This window comes from Eurosta solidaginis, chromosome 4 (genome assembly GCF_040869045.1).
Source record: "Eurosta solidaginis isolate ZX-2024a chromosome 4, ASM4086904v1, whole genome shotgun sequence".
Taxonomy (NCBI): Eukaryota; Metazoa; Arthropoda; class Insecta; order Diptera; family Tephritidae; genus Eurosta; species Eurosta solidaginis.
In genome coordinates this window covers 249,665,663-249,682,652 of record NC_090322.1, presented here as the reverse complement: position 1 = coordinate 249,682,652, position 16,990 = coordinate 249,665,663, and the positions used below count along the sequence as shown (strand labels likewise).

Sequence of the window (16,990 nt, the reverse complement as noted above, 5' to 3'; positions counted from 1 at the left end):
TAAATTATTTTCTCTTGAAGGACTCTTCGATGAGTTTGCCAACTGAAGTTAAAACTGTTTCCATAGACCTGCCCTTGATGCCAAAAGTCGATCTCGAGGAATCCTGTTCCTTACGAAAAATGAATCAAGCGTTCCAGCGGCTTTGAACGAAACCTGGTTAGGCTGATCCGCCTAAAGTCTTTAGTAGAGACGTGAGATATATTACCTTTGAAACTAAGGAAGCCTTGGTCATATTCCAAGACTTGGAAGCAGAGACTGTTGCAGTAAATGGGTGCCAGCTGCAAGAAACCTCCAAAGATCTCTGATGAGATGGCCTTCAAAGTGTTCGAAATAAAAGTTCTCTGGAAAATTTAATCATGGAAGCTTAATCATGAGCAACTATTTCTAAATGGCCTCCATCTCTTTGGATAACATTTTGTACACAGTTCATACAGCCCAATTTTTACTCTCCTACTTAAATGAAGTTACTCAAAATGTTTTCACAAGGCTACTACCCATTTACATTTTGTTTAACTTAAATTCAAGACTTTATTTAAAACTAATAAAGAAAACTAAGTGATATGTCAATTTAATATTTATATTTAACATATTTAGGGGTTAATGGTCCAATGATCCCAGTCTTGTATTTCATTATATAATATCAAGCCCGGACTCTGTGTACTAATAACTTGCGATGCAGCCAAAAGTAGGTAATTCCGATCCAATTCATCTTCCTTTACGCCGCACGCCAAGAGCTTCTTAGCAGCATTCAAAGCTGAGCGCGATGGCAGTTTATCTAAAAGTAGATAGAAGGTATGAACAATTTAGAAACTCGATATATGTTAGATGAAAAGAATCGACTTCTACGAGTATAGTCTGGTGATGTTTCGAAAAAACGTTTACCAAAAACTCCTACCAAAAAATGGAGACTTTTGACCAGATGCATGTAGCGCCATGTATTTCGACGCCATGATACCAAATCTGTGACCAGATTCAGACTCAGCACATTGAAAACCATTGAAATTACTTTTTTTCTTGGATATCAGCGGAATTACACACCCAAGGAGATCAAATATTCTCTTACCTGCAAAGTTTCCAATAAAAGCTATGCCCGTGCCATTCATATTGTAGCCATATGTATGAGCACCTCGCACGCCCCAGCCAGTACCCTCATAAACGACGCCGTCGTTGCCAATTAAGAAGCTGTAAGAAATAATTTGAATAAAAGTTATGTTAAACCAAATGCAATTTGCGGTTTCCGCCAACTTTACAGATACATTCACTGATATGTTATTGAAAGGCGTTGTACTTGCAAACTAATGATGTGCTTTGCCGAGTATTCAAAGAACCGGTTCTTCTGAGAACGATTTCTTGTGCTGATTTCAGTGGATAGGTGGAAGAATTGCGCAAATCGCGGACATTTTATTATTATTTCGATACCATAAGGTGTCTATAAGCCTCTAATCTTACCTTTGCTGACCGGTGACTCGGAATCAAGGATAGCGCCGAGAAAAATTGTATGGCTTAGAAGCATCAGAGAAGGAAATTCTTCGGGAGATTAATGATACTTTCTCTTTTGTTGATTCTCCTTCAGGGTAGACAAATGGCATAAATTTCAAACTAAATCTTGGTTTGGAGAAAACCGTGTTTGACTTTGTGCCTACTTCAATACATTTTTATTTTTTTTTTCAACTTATTACAGAGAATGTCCTTTTCGCTATAAAAGCGTATCTTGAAGGAGGTTTAATGACGAGTAGTGTGAATTTTATATAAAGTTTAGAACCACAACAAAAGCCTCAAGTCCGTCTCGGATAAAACTTGGGACAAAAACAAAAGAACGCTCATAGCTATCTGTAAAGCAATTGGCCAGCCGCTTGTCTGCTTCTCGTATCCGATATGGTTGGCGAGCTTGAAAACAGCACACTGAAAGAAACTGCATACATGTCCAAACATCGCACAAAGAACTGTCACGGGACGACTTCTTATGTAGCCGGAGCGTCATTTACACAGTGATTAGAGAGATAAAAGAAGTACTGAGCAAACAGTTTCTGTTAAGGAGACACCGTATGCAAACAGATTTCTAATTGAAATGGCTCCGCCTTGCAGGGACGTAAAGAGTCATTCCCACAAGAACTGTTAAGTGGTCCGAATACAAGAATTCAGTGGATTGCACGTAAAGAGCTGAAAAAGGCTTTCATAGTCATTCACAAAGAGTTGGCAAAAGCACAACTTCGATCTGGAAACTGTAATGGGTTGAACTCTTATATAGGCAATGTATGTCCTGCAGGTATTGTGTACGCACATAACACCAACCATCTCTTCAGTCGCAATGTGGATCCAACGCCTCTAACACCTATGTATTTTTTTGGTCCAACTCCGTTGAAACTGTAAACCTACCTGGACTTGGATGACAGCTTTGAGTGCTTCAACCTATTTGATGGGCAGAGGCACTGCTAAAAGGAAATCAAGAATGAGCAATATGAACTTCGCGTTGACATGAATTTAATAAAAGTCCAAGGGGGCCTTACTAAGTTTTGAGGGACAGTTATAGTAAGACTAAACCTCCCTTGGTGTTATCTCATGGCACAAGTTATCGCAAAGCAGGAATAACTGAAGTGGGTTGCTATGCAACGGCCAAAATCTCCTAGGTAGTTTAAACCTCGTCATAGCATTCTGATGACAGAAAGGATATTTACTGCAACTGCGAAGATTTGTTGTTTGTCTAAGAATATTTGCCTTCCAAGCCTTTGTTAAATCTTAGACGCGTTCCAGCTGGAGCCGGACAATTCTATTGATAAGTAACAGACTCGACAGCCGTTGCGTTATCCGAACTTCGGTTAGCCTGCGTAAGCTTAAAATAATTCCAATAAGTTTCTTGTTACAATTTATATCTTAGAACATTTTCCTCCCACACGTCTACTTTTTTCTCCCTTGTCCTAAAACAGACCATGCAACTGAAGATTGCATAACGCCGAAACCAGTATGTGCCTACTCCGAAATGCATTTTCACTGAGAACCTTCTCAACGCAGAAATATACTCGGACTCTTTGCCAAACCACTGCCCATCTTACTGATGTATGCTCTTAATTATTTCACAATTCTAAATATAAAATAAATAAATAAATGTAAGGCGCGATAACCTCCGAAGAGATCTAAGGCCGAGCTTCTCTTCCAATTTGCGTCGTGCTTCTCTTGATTTTTCCCTACAAATTGGCCGGACGGGACCTACATGTTTTATGCCGACTCCCTCCGAACGGCATCTGCAAGGCAGATGAGTTTTCACTGAGAGCTTTTCATGGCAGAAATACACTCGGAGCGCTTGCCAGACACTGCCGAGGGGCGACGCCGCTTCGAAAAATTTTCTTCTAATTGAAAAACCTTATTTCTAAAATTTTGATGTTGCTTTGCCCGGGAGTTGAACCCAGGGCATACGGTGTGATAGGCGGAGCACGCTACCATCACACCACGGTGGCCGCCAATTCTACACAATGCTAAATACATCGCGTAAATTTGAACTAATTTGCTTCAGGCATAGTTAATAGTTGATTCATTAAAGCACCCGGTTCTCAATATTCGGTTTTTCACTTATGCACATACATCACTATAGCAAGTTGTGAACAAAGAAAAACAAAAATACTCGCTTACACACTCGCTACTCACTTATAACCGATATCTTCATAATGTAAATCATTCATATGATAATTTTGGGTATTCTGCAATATTTCAGCACATTTTAAGAACTCGTCACACTCACTCGACACCGTATGATGTATGATGACATAGCGTATGGGCGGCACTTGATAGGTTAACCCCTTTGCCGGCCGACCACCCCATTGACGTTTTAACTTGATGCGCGGACATTCATTTTTGCCGCTCGAAACGTTATTAATGCAAATAATTAAGTCCAAAAATAATGTGAGGAGAGTGACTTTCATTTTAAGAATTTGCTGAGTCTTAATTATTTTTTTTATTTCGCACACAGCAAAGTGATTCCCCGTGTGAATGTAACACCGTGCAAAGCTTACCAGAAACTGATTGTGATTATAGCGTTTGGAGCTCGGTTTTATTATCAGCTGGGAGCTTGTTTTGACTGGCGATACAAGTAAGCGTTAACTTGGTTCTGAGATAATATGGTTGTGATTTGTTCTCATTGTTCTCTTCATAGCCAGAGAAATTTGCCTGTTAATAGAGGCGATGGGAACTGCTTCAGAATCAAATTTCGAAAACTTTAAGCCAAATGGCGTGATATGATATTACATCAAATCAAATCACAAGATTAATATCATATGATAAATTCGAAAAATATCAAATCTGAGCTAGAATCCCATATTTTATAACAAATTCTTAAGTTTGCTACGTTTCCATGATCCCACTTCAAATCTACATATATCTGTGTTCATAATCAATATCCTTTTGCATGGAACTTAGGCGATTATTGCTTGTGACCTATATCTGCCTCCCTATATAAGCGGGTGTAGTCACTGCTAAAACGGGTATAAGAGCTCTCATTCCTAGTGGCAGACCTTCAGAACTACAAAGCAGATCTTCTTGCACCACTCACCATCTCAACATCACTTTACCTGCTATGGGGACTCTATTTTCCACATATGGATTCTTGTTTACTTATTTAAATAGAGTTTAGGGGTTTTACTTCGGAGATTGATTTGGTGTGTGTCACTATTCTTTTAACCGTGAACCAGGATATATAAGCCCTCCGGTGACACTCTTTAAATGTAGTTCCCCCATCTTCCTTTGAAGAAAATCCAAGTTTCTACGATCCACGCATATTTGATTTTCACTTCAGGTGCGGAATCACTCTACGTGAGCTCTGTGGCAACTCTCACACTAGACAACTATCTTCTGTTTTGGTGAGAAGTGTACAATATGTAACATCCACACATCATGCTATAGATGGCATTGCCCGTGGATAGGACGTCAAGTGTCTATACGTCAACCCTTTGCTGCTCGCGTTTATGGAAGTGTAATTTATGACAAGGGTCTAGCAGCGCACAGTGAGCCGCTCTGTTTCTTCCCCATTTTTAGCGTGAGTCAATTCTTGGATCAGATAGTGGTTTCTCAGAAAGTCTCCCAATATATCTAGGGCGTTGCGTTACATTGGAATAGCGCGCTAGGTTCTCAAACATTTCTGGCGTCCAACGTGACCAGTAGCACTATCGATATTACTTTCTGACACGAAGCTTCCGCTTTTTAGACTATTTATATCCCTTCTGCTATGGCATCTGTTGCGGAATTTCCTCTGCGGAAACCACACTGTCTAGGCAGTCCTTTCCCATTGTCGCAGTTTTAGAAAGCGTTCCATAATTTTTTCCTGCAGTTTCCGCACTAACGACAGAAAATGGGGACCTCTTAGCCAAAACTTATTCGCAAAGTGATCTCCAGCATGTGGGACAGCGCCGAGAGCTTTCTTCGTTCTCATAAATGAGTCAGACGTTTCCAGATATTTAAACTTGGCACCCGGCAGGTTGCAGCTCCACGTTTTCGCTGTTACACCAGCATACTTGCTCTATTCCCATCGCTTTCGTCTCTTTTCAGACAGCTTATTGTCTCTTCAACGATATCATTCGCCGCCTGATCAACCTTTGGTGCGTCTTAGGTCAGAAATTTGTGTTAATCTTCAGTATCTATCTCTGACATGAATTTCTGAGGAGGGAACTGCGGTAAGTGTGGAACATTCCTCCGTAACTCTCCGTCCGCCACCGTTTTGGAAGAAAGCTTTCTAAAACTAAGGTTACATCGGGAATCGTATATCGAAGGCTCGATCGACGACTTTTAGGAGTCGTGTCAGCTTAGATTACGGTCAAACCGATATATCTAATATGTTTCCAACATTTGCTGAGTCGAAATTTAATGCGAGGGGCTTTGGTGGGTTCTGTAGGTATAAAAGTCTTCTTTCCGTACATCACCCTAGTACGATCAGATACAAAACTATTTAGGTATGCTAGCAATTCTCGAGCAAACGATTTGTCCTACGTCGTTGCTTACCTGCTTCACCAAAAGATGGTTCGAGTAAACAATGACACCTTATGTAAATTAGTGGCAGAAGATTGGTAGCCAGAGGTAGTAGATATGTATATCACCTTCAAGATATTCTCCTCTCTCACCCCACCCCCTCTTTTCTTCGCAGTAACCTTCATTCTTTTCACCTTTTTAGCCTATGACCTTGAGAGTACGGCCACCGTAATGTGATGGTAGCGTGCTCCGCCTACCATACCGGACATCCTGGGTTTATGTATGAGCCCCGGGTAAAGCAACATCAAAATTTCAGAAACAAGTTTTTTCAATTAGAAGAATTTTTTTCTAAGCGGGGTCGCTCCTCGGCAGTGGTTTGGCAAGCACTCCGAATGTATTTCTGCCATGAAAAGCTTCTTAGTGAAAACTCATCTGCTTTGTAAATGCCGTTTGGAGTCGGCATTAAGCAAGTAGGCCCCGTTCCGCCAATTTGTAGGAAAAATTAAAAGGAACACGATGCATATTTTTTTATCCCTTGAGAGTTTCCAGTGGGAGTTTTACATTTAGTTGGGAACGGTCAATCCGTTGAGCACGGAACTGGATCCATTCTTAAATATATATAGTTTGAATTTTATCTATATAGATTGCTGAGATGTCTAGCGTCAGCTCATAAACCATCTCTTCGGTTTCTCTATGAAGCAATCTCATGTAACGAACATGCATCTCATTTGGGTTGTTGCTGTTGTAAAGACAGTCCCGAAGGTTTTGGGGCGTGTTATCGATGTTAATGGTACTTTGCCGGACACAGATCCGGTATGTTCCGGTTACAAGCACCGTTAAGGTACAAGCCCTACCGTCTCGGAAACGATTAACTATGGCCACGTGAAACCTTCTAGGTCATACCAACCTCCAACCCCCTAGATCCATGAGGAACTTGGGGTCGCCAGAGCCTCGGCTGCTAAAGAAACAGGATTCGCCTTGGGAAGGTGAGGTTGACAATTGGGTTGGAGAAGCTATAAATTGCGCTGGAAACCTTGAAGATTGCGCTACACAACACCTTGAATCAAATGGGTATTTTAGTCACCTCTTACGACGGGCATACCTGCCGCGGGAATATCCTAAGCCCCCTCACCAGCTGGGGGTCGCATGCCATGATAACCATATTCATATAGAATAAGCTCTTCGCTAAGCAGAATTAAGTGCTGCTACAACAACAACACTGCATATTTATTCGAATGATTCGAAGCACTGTAAAACGTCATTATTTAAAATCAGTTCCAATGAGTAAGCACAGTTAATGTCTAATACTTCCTGAAAGGCATACATACAAACTAAGTAAGCCGGGAATAATTAAAAACTTTATATTTCATCTTAAGAATGATTGTTAAACAGGAATATGAGCTAAAGAGAGAACTTGTTGGTGATTCCCCTTCTTCTTTCTCTTCAAAGCTTTTCAACCACAAAAATGGGTTAAGAAGTATTATTACTGACAAAGCATATCAACTCTGACTTGAAAGGCAAAGCTTACTATTCCTGGAATGCATATCTGAGTGTCAATTCAAAACTTAACCCAACTGGTAATTTTAGCAATTTTAAAAAGGAAATTATAATGACATGTCGACTTATTTAGTGTCTTCAAAGGAGTCACGACAAAAAGACCATTATTTGCAATTATTCTCTCTTCCTCTGGAAAAAAGTCACTTTCCTCTATTAACCTAACAAAGCATCTCATATACGGGCTTAGGGTGTTTGCTAATAAAACTTTTTTTATTTATGAACCTGCGAGGGACTTAATGGATAGTTAATCTTTCACAAAACCCTTATCCTGACACGTTATATTTGCATAAGTATTAAAACCTGTAGCCTATTATACATACAAATAATTATAAATACATATTTCACACAAAATTTCATGCTCATAGAGGATATTAGTTCCCTTTTTATTCCAAAACCAACCTGCGCAATTGTACAGCATTTTCCATTGTAAGGTATATTCATACACCTTATGGCACTTCCAATGACATCATCCCTATTTTGGCCCGAATTACGCAAAGGACCCACATACTTTTTAAATTCATGAAGTTTTCAACGCTTTTACAGACTCAAGCACACATGCGCTCTCGCATATTCCACGTCTATCAAATAGTTCATTGCTCGCATTGAGATGTTTTGCAGATAGATATTAGGATGGGTCGAGTTTTAATTAGAAATCTTTTTGGAGCACTTAGGTTATTTTCATATGTAGAACAAAACAAAACTTTCAAAAAAGAACTATTATTTGCTTTGTTGACTTTCCGACAGGGTGAAGTGTTTCGATGTTGTGCCGTCGTCAGTGTAATTTTTCATTCATCCAACATATTTTTTTGGAAGTGGACATATATTGTAACAATTTCTCGTGGTTTCTTGTAAAAAAAATATAAAAATAATTCGTTTTTTGATAATATGTTTTCTGTGTTGTGTCATCTTCAGTTCAATTTTTAATTCGTTGCAAATGTTTGTGGGGAATCGATCTATACTGCAGCAATTTAAAAAAAAATATTTAAAAAAAAAATCATTTTCTGGAAAACATTTTCTGCTTTGTGCCATCTTCAGTGCTCCTTTTCATTCATCTCAAATGTTTGTTTGGAACTGATGTATATTGAAACCATTTTTCGCCGGTCCTTGTTAGAAAAATATCAAACGAGCTCGGTTTCTGGCAAAACGTTTTCTGTGTTGAGGCGTCTTTATTGTAATTGTTCATTCGTTCACAATATCTATTGGGAATTGATGTAAGTTGTACAATTTTTTAGAAATCCTTTGTTTATATTGTGACGAATATTGCCATCTCTAAGGTTATTAAATAAAAGCACAACACCATTTAAGCAAGCTACATAAACACATTAATCATCACGTACACACATACATACAAGAAGCAGAGAGATACTCACAAACGCATGTCATCCTCAGCGAAATAATACTCACATATACACACGCATATGGTTACACACTACAAATACACGCGCGTATGGCTGGTGACCAGGTAGAGGACTCTAGAAGAAGAAACGTCTAGACATTTCGGCAGAGAGTATAAAAGCAGCACAAACTGAGTAGTCCGTAATCAGTTTGATTTAAGCACGCTATTGGTTGCGAAGTATAAGTTTTATTGTGGAGTTCATTAAAAGTAGTCTAATAAAGACCATTTTGCATTATTGAAATTGGAGTTATTTATTCAACAATTTAGCGATACGAACGTTAGTAGAAGGTGTAAAATAAGTGGAGTTTCCCTAAATTCGTTACAATATAAAATAAAAATAAAATGGTTTTTAAAGAAACCGTTATCAACGTTTTGCCATCTTCATTGATTCTTTTCATCCATTCAAAATATGGTATTGCTTCATATTTGAGTGAATCTGCGTCCTCCCATGTGAAATTTGTTTTCCAAACGAACCATTATCTGCGTTGTGAAACGAGAAATTGTATTGAAGACGGCGCAACGGCGAACCCGGTTTGACTTCAGAACAATTTTGTCATTAGACTACGAAAAATCTGCTCTCTACAGGTAAATCAAAACTCGAAAGGTCCTCTCAGATGGCCAAACAAGGGTGGTTGTATAAGTATAAATGCTTCGCCCACGCACACCGGCTCAGCGGACGAGCGGCCAACCATTTTCGGTTACCTCGTGGCACCATCAAATGAACCATAAAGAAGAAAGTAGCTTAAATATGAATAAAATAATTAAAAAAATGTTTAAGTTAAACGGTTTTATTGAAAACAATACTTACATAAAGTAATGATAATACTAAAAGCTAGAAAATAATTAGGTAGGTCCTAGGTACTAGTCATCGCACTCCTCATCAATCTAGGGCATTGATCAGGCAATTAAATAAAAGCGTTGGGCGCGTGAAATTTCTAAAAATGTGAGGCGTAGCATAACGTAATTAAGGTTCAGTTTTTCTTATTTATGACTATCAATAGAAATTTTACGCGTCTAACGCTTTTATTTAATTGTCTGATCAACGCCCTAGATTGATGAGGAATGTAATGACTACTACCTAGGACCTACCTAATTATTTTCTAGCTTTTAGTATTATTATTTCTTCATGTAAGTATTGTTTTCAATAAAACCGTTTAATTTAAAATTTGTTTTCATTTTAATTTTTTTTTTTCAGGTTTTTGGTCTTATTTGCCTATTATTTCTTATTCTATTTAGTTCATTTAGTGACTCATTATTACAACGACTCTTTCCTGACAATTTGTTACAATCTAAGTCCTCAATACATAATCCTTCCAAAGACTTTACTCGACTCTGCGCCACGTATGTGTCCCTCCTCCAACTCCAAAATATTTGAATGTCACTTCTACCGGACTGTATGTAATATTTGTTCCAAATATGAGCCAAATCGGACATCATAGGTCGTTTTTTATTCATGTATGTGTTATGTGTTCCAAATACGGACCAAACGGACCACAAATACGATTTTTTCGAATATCTCCATCTTTGCGCCACCTAGTGGCGATTTTTTTCTTATTGTTGCATTGTCATCGGGTTTTGAACTATATTCCAAGTTTCAAGCTTGTAGCTTATCGGGAAGTTACTTAAATTTCAATTACAAAATTCGTCCCCCTGTCAAGCTAAATAAAATCGTTTAAAAAAAGACAGCGGCTTCGTTCACAAAGCATTTTCCGGCGGACGTGACAATAACAGAGGCGGAGAGGAAAACCACAACAATGACTTTGACAACTATGAACCTCTTCATATATGTATACTAAAAAGGTGTGGTAGGGGAATACAACAACTTCCAAAAATGCACCCATCTCCCACCCAGACTCAACTGGTGATATGTTTGAGAAAAGGAAAATAGCAAGCCTTAAAAAAAATGACGAAGCTGTTCCGAAGATGGCCGAACGAGATGGGATGGAACAGTCAGTTGCGAATGTTCATTGTGAATGCTAAAAGGAGGTCGCCAGCAAATATTCACCAAAACTGGATGTAGATCGAGCTCAGACTGTCGACGCGTACTATGAGGCAAGATCAAGACAACCAGACCACATCCTATTTTTTAATCGTGAAGCTTAATCAAATGCGTTACGAACATCTAGCTGGAATGCTGGATTTGTATCAAAAATAATTGGAGAGGTAAAAACCCTCCAGCTAAAGCTAATATCTGCTGCAGATGTTCCAAAAATATTTCAGTAGCGCGTTTGCGTATACGCTTAAGGACTGGGAAGAAGTGTTTCTGGGTTTTATGAATCTGCGTAACAGCGGTACCGTAGTTGGTTTTTACAGACAACTTATCAAAGAAGAAGCTCCGCCCAAGACAAGTAAATCTATTATGCTTCGCAGAGACTTTGAAGACGCATGACTAGCTTAAAGCCTCTGATTGAATCATAACCCAGAATGACGATGGCCCCGAGGAGGTGGACGGGGCAAGTCCACTGATCAAAGTTGTCGATATACCTAATGGGGATTCGAACAAAATGCGTACAGACTAAATGTGGGGAAGCCCCTAAGACAACGATAGCGGTGTGAACCTTCTTCCATACGTCCTTAATTCCAGTATTTGTAATGCTGGGACTAAGTCCACATTTATTTTTTCAGAGATTCACACTAGGTTTCAGGGCTGGGAGGAAGCACTATTTCTGGTAATCAGAGCTCTGTAGAAGACTGGAGGCTATCTGACAGAGAGAGCAACGTTGAAGATAAATGACTCTATCAGATAGTTAACTGAAGCTCAGCAACTTTCTACAAAAAATCCACCACGGTTAGTTATCTGGAAAAGAATTATCCTCTTTGGTATAACGAGGAACTCGAGAAATATAGAGTAGTAGTGGAAAAGGCCTGAGCGATTTACTACACAAAGGAACCAAGTCAAGTCTCTACAATCGCGACTCCTTAAGAACATTACATGAACCACTTCGTAATAATGGAGTTGTATGGACAGATTTAGAAGAGAACCCCTGCAAACGTAATGAAACGAACTTCCGCGGATCCCATCACACAACAATAAAACATTATCTCTGCACTGTGGGGGACTACTTAACTAGGGAAAAGATAATCTTCGCAATCAATAGCTTATCTTTATGTTAATTGCCTGGCGTCCAATTCGCCACCCATGGAGCGTATTACGTGTTACGATCCGTGATCGAAACTCATTTTTTACGTTACAATAGCTCTGAAATGGTGGATCAGATTAATGGCATATGCGAGCTAGCGACAAATGGTACTCGTTAGATCCATAACCTATTATAGAAATAGTTTCACAGATGCATAGTTATCGCTTAAGTGAATATGGGTTTCAGTCACTGATCGTAACAGGTAATACGAGTCCGGATGTTATTTCAAAAGCTAGCTAATTAAATAGTCCTCTGATCTCCATACCAAAAAGCAAGAGAAGAATTAAACAAATCTTCCTGCTCAAGCGTGTAGACTAACGTACGCAAAAGCCAAAGACTACATGTCAATAAGCCTCACATCATTGGTACTTAAGAAACTTTTCGATGTCCACTTAATATCTTAAGCAAAAGGGTAAAGTCCTGTAGAGCAGCTAAAAAGGGATTGCTCTTCATGGCCTCAGTGATGCCGTATAAAGACGAAACCACTAAAAAACACATTCCTACTGCCTTCTTGCAGCCTGTTGCTCCAACCTTTTTTAGCACCAAGTAAATACAAACAATTCTATACCTATTTCTAAGCAATTTCGATCCATCTTAATATGCAAAAATATTCTAGTATTAGTAGAAAAAGAGGTAAATTGGCTAACACATACACGCGTGTACCCCCTGTATGAGCAATAGAACAAGTGACTATCAACCATAACGCTAGCGCTGCTAGATCTCGTGCTTAACACCTGTGCTGCCTACATACCAAAATTTACCTACACAAAGGCCAATGCGCATATTTATGTAGTAGCTGTTCTTTTATACGTACATATGTCAAATTTACGGTGAATAGTTTAAGCCAAAAATTTCAAAATAACTATTTCAAAATTTCCTTATTATTATTCTCCGCTATTTCGCTCCCTTATTTCGTGTTACGAGTATTGCGCAAGGGTAATGAGTGTCGGTCGAGTCCCTACCGGAAGTGTAAAGTGAGAGTACAAAATTGCCCAGCTGACAGATGGGTGCTCAGTCGGAGTTGAACTAGCGTAATGAAATGTACAGTTAATAAATGGAAATAGATAATTCGGGTATCTTCTAGTTTAAAGAGAATGTTTCAAAGTTTTGCAAAATAAATGAAAATATTAAAAAAGAAATTTTGTAATTTTAATAGGAAGCAATGAAAATATATTCAATTCCTATTTAAATAATTATTTAAAACCTTTTTATGTGGATTTGGTAATCGGAAAAATAGTTAAGAGAGCATAAACAATAAACGATTGAAAACAAGTGAATACAGTATAACCTCGCTCAATGGTACCCATTGAAGTTTTGAGTGTTGCGGTGATTTAGTTTGGCGCAACATGTAAAAAGAAAGTTCCAGCAAGTTGTACAAAGAAATAAATCAAAGAGTAAAGGTTAAATATTTAACTATTTATATGCAAAAAATTTAAAAAAGGTAATAATTAAAAACAAAAATTTTTATTTTTTTTTTTTAAATAAAGAAAATAAAATTGATTGTCAATTATTTGATAAAAATATATTGAAAAAATTATAATAAAACGAATCCAAAAAAATTCTTTTTCAAGTGTTATGTCATAAAAAAAATTAAACAAAACTCAAAAAAAGTTTTCGGAATTCGTTTCTTAACTAAAAAGCTATCAATCAAATATAGTCATATGTTCATCAAGATGATTTCAGACTGAAATCGAAATATCGACGAATTAAAAACTAAAATACAATTTTAAATATTGTGTTTTAACTCCGGCCTTTTAGCTCACATAAAGATTTACAATAACAAATACTTGCAAGGCTATCAAAAATCATCAATAAAAAACTATAATAATAAATAATTAGAAGGGCATATTTTAAAAGTTGATTTTCTTTTTGAAAAGTGGAGAAAAAATTAAAAAACAGACAAAAGCAAAACTTCAAATAAAATTTATTGTTTAATTAAAATAAGTTAAAAATTGAAAAAAAAAAACAAAAAGAAAATAAACTCCAATAAGTATTTTTTTCTCAAGTTCGCTATTTAACTTAAACATTTTGAACAAAAAAAGAAAAATATTTTTAAATGTGAAAACTCTTGTTGCAAAATCGTTAAAAAACTACAAAAAAAAAAACTACAAAAAAAATTTTTTAATAAATCGTTTCTTACCTAAACAGAAGAATATTTAAAACAACCAACAAAGAAAAAAAACCCAAACATTTTTCTACTAATTTTGACCCTAACTAAGAAATGTCGCAAAGAACGAAAACCTTATTAGCAGTAGATTTTCTAGTTAAAAAATAAAAATATATAACATATGGAAAACTCGAAAAACCTGATTGTTGAACATACCCTTTAACTAAGAAACTTAAGACAAAAGCTAAAAGAACATTCTTCAAAAGTGGATTTTTTACTATAAAATTTATAAAAAATAAAAGTTTTGTAGCTTGGAAAAACCTTTCAATAAAAAAATAGAAGAATAAACCATGATACAAAAAATGGAGGTAGTTCCATTTAGTGTGACATTAGCCACTTGACTTTTGCGGGGACAATGACAATTTCACCAAAAACAAGCTACCAGAATGAAAAATGTTACGTATTTTTCTAATTTTGCTGGAGTTTATATTAACGGATACGACTAAATTACTTTCATAGTTATTTTAAATAAAAAAGAAAAAAAAAAATTTAGCCGCATGCTTTGGAAATATTTTAATACGAAAGACCAGCCTAGAAAAGAAGGGTTTTGAAGCTCCCGAAAATTGCTTTAGTGGAAGAAACATTGATCGAATTATACAAAGCAAGGGAATATAGCCTTCTTAAGTATCCGTGCGTTTGCTCAGAACATGTTGACAAAATATACACGTTGCACTGTAGCTCTGTAGGTTACCACTAGTTATGAGAGTTCTTTTGCTTGTTGTACTAGGCGTTGTCTTGGGGCAAGCCCCCCCTATACTCATTCTGTGCCCTTTTAGCGTTGACATGGATATGGCGTCCCACAAGCGTAACAACTTAAACACCTACCATTCCCTACAGACTTTTTCTCAACATGCCTTCAGTAATATCAACTGTAGAGGCATGATAATAGGGCCATTCTGGAACAACAAGATTTTTCGTGTATTTTATCTGTCTAGGGGTCAAGCTACCAATGTAATATATGAGTCAATATCCACTATTTTCCAATAAAACTGCATATTTTACTGATTCTCAATAGATATGTATGCACATAAATCGTTCTTAAGCATATTGTTATTGCCTCAGATGACCACTGCGTTTTCATTCTGAAGGAAATTTCCATCCCGAAAAACCACAATTTCTCCTTGAACAGTAACGGTATGGCAACGTTTCTAGCAAAACAACAAAGATTATGAAACTTCGAAAATCCCCAAAATACGTCAAAAAGCTTTGAGTGGAACTACCTTCTTTTTTATACCATGGAATAAACTTTGTCTTATTGCAAATCAAAGAAAAAACAAAAAATAAAAATATTTTATTGATATTAGAGAAAATTTGCATAATGTGCACACAGCGATGGTTACAGGGACTTGTTTATAAATTTCATTTCTTCATTAGTAAGTTTTCGGGTGCTGAGTTTTGAACTTAAGCTCACCAGCATTCATACTGGTGTTAAGACAGATCCCCTCAGCTAACGTTAATCACTTATTAGTGTTCGTAATATTGAAATTTTTCAGATTTTTTCGAAATTTTCGATATGAAAAAAGTGGGTGTGGGTCAGCTTTTACCCAATTTCTATATCAATCAACAAACCTGAGTATCTATATTGATAAAAATTTCGCAATCATTATTCCAGTTAGCGTGTCAACGAATGTTAGATCGGACGGACTTATCTCTACGAAATATTTTACGGCACTGGTTATTTTGATATATAGTTTTCATTAATCAATTACTTGATACGCAAGTAATGAAGATTTAGATATAGTCGATTAATAAAATGATAATTACTTAGTTTCTCTATTAATCGACTAATTATAAATCGTTTTTAATCGAAAAGGGAGCCAACTTGTGTAATCAAGTATTTGATTAATTAAAACTATTAATCAAAACAAGAAAGAAATAATCAAAAATCCAAAAATATTGGGGTAAACTATTTATTGCGCTGTGCAGTCATAACACTTTCGAAAATGTTTTTACGCATTGGCTTTTTTCACGATACAAATTCCACCCCAAGCTATTAAGTAAATACTATATTTGGTTTTTCGCTCTATCCTAACACACACCTGTATGTATGTATGTACTTTACTTAGTACTATGTTATGATTTTGCGGCAACTAAAACACCTTAGAGAGAACAAATTTAACAGGGTGACAAATAACAAGTGTATACAGTATTTCCCGGCTATAAACACCAGCAGAAAAATCTATGAACAACGATATATGCATCGCGGTTAAAGCAAGGATTTTTTTCTAATATGTTTCCATTTATAATAAGTTCTGATTATGATATTTTAATTTTAAATTTCTCTCATGCACAACTTGAACCAAAAAAAAATTAATTGAACATTCCATTGAGAATTCCTAGAAGTGGTGAGTGTTTGAATAAACGTTCACAATAGTCCGAGCCGGATTAACCTCCAACGGGCTCAAGGCAACCATCAATTTGGGCGCCCTTTTTTCACTTCCCTTCTTTTTTCGATTAAAAAATTAAAAAATACAAACTAATTCATAAAAATTTTATTGTCACAATGTAATAATATCAATAAAATTGCTATCTACATTTTAAACATGTCGTTTTCTACGTTTGTTTTCGCCAAATTCATCAATTATATCATCAATATGGATTTTGTTGAATAAATCTGACTCAATGCAAAGTGCACCTAACATCTCGAGTCGCTCTTGTCGCGTTGTAGCTCTTTCAGCAGCTTTGATTATTTTTAATTGCGAGAAGGATCGTTCGGCAGCACAATTTGTGATCATTAATGTTAAAAAAATTCGAAGAGCTATTTCTGTGTTAGGATATACA

The 16,990-nt window shown here is 36.8% G+C and overlaps 1 protein-coding gene across 1 annotated transcript; it reads right to left on the bottom strand.

Annotated features, from left to right (window-relative positions):
• Window positions 1-565: 565 nt before the first annotated feature.
• Window positions 566-3,999, bottom strand: PGRP-SA (Peptidoglycan recognition protein SA). Its single transcript, XM_067780773.1, has 3 exons — window positions 3,640-3,999; window positions 1,064-1,182; window positions 566-775 (listed from the first exon to the last, which is right to left on the bottom strand). Exons 1-3 carry the CDS (start codon window positions 3,912-3,914, stop codon window positions 591-593), a joined length of 579 nt encoding a protein of 192 aa, XP_067636874.1. The 5' UTR covers window positions 3,915-3,999; the 3' UTR covers window positions 566-590.
• Window positions 4,000-16,990: the final 12,991 nt, after the last annotated feature.

What these genes read in the sequence shown, in the direction of transcription:
- PGRP-SA (XM_067780773.1), bottom strand. Translation starts at nt 3,914, where the DNA reads ATGAAAGTCACTCTCCTCACATTATTTTTGGACTTAATTATTTGCATT. An exon ending in TATGAAGATATCGGTTATAA is followed by an intron (nt 1,183 to 3,639) that starts GTGAGTAGCGAG and finishes TATTTCTTACAG; the next exon opens with CTTCTTAATTGGCAACGACG. An exon ending in TTTTATTGGAAACTTTGCAG is followed by an intron (nt 776 to 1,063) that starts GTAAGAGAATAT and finishes ATCTACTTTTAG; the next exon opens with ATAAACTGCCATCGCGCTCA.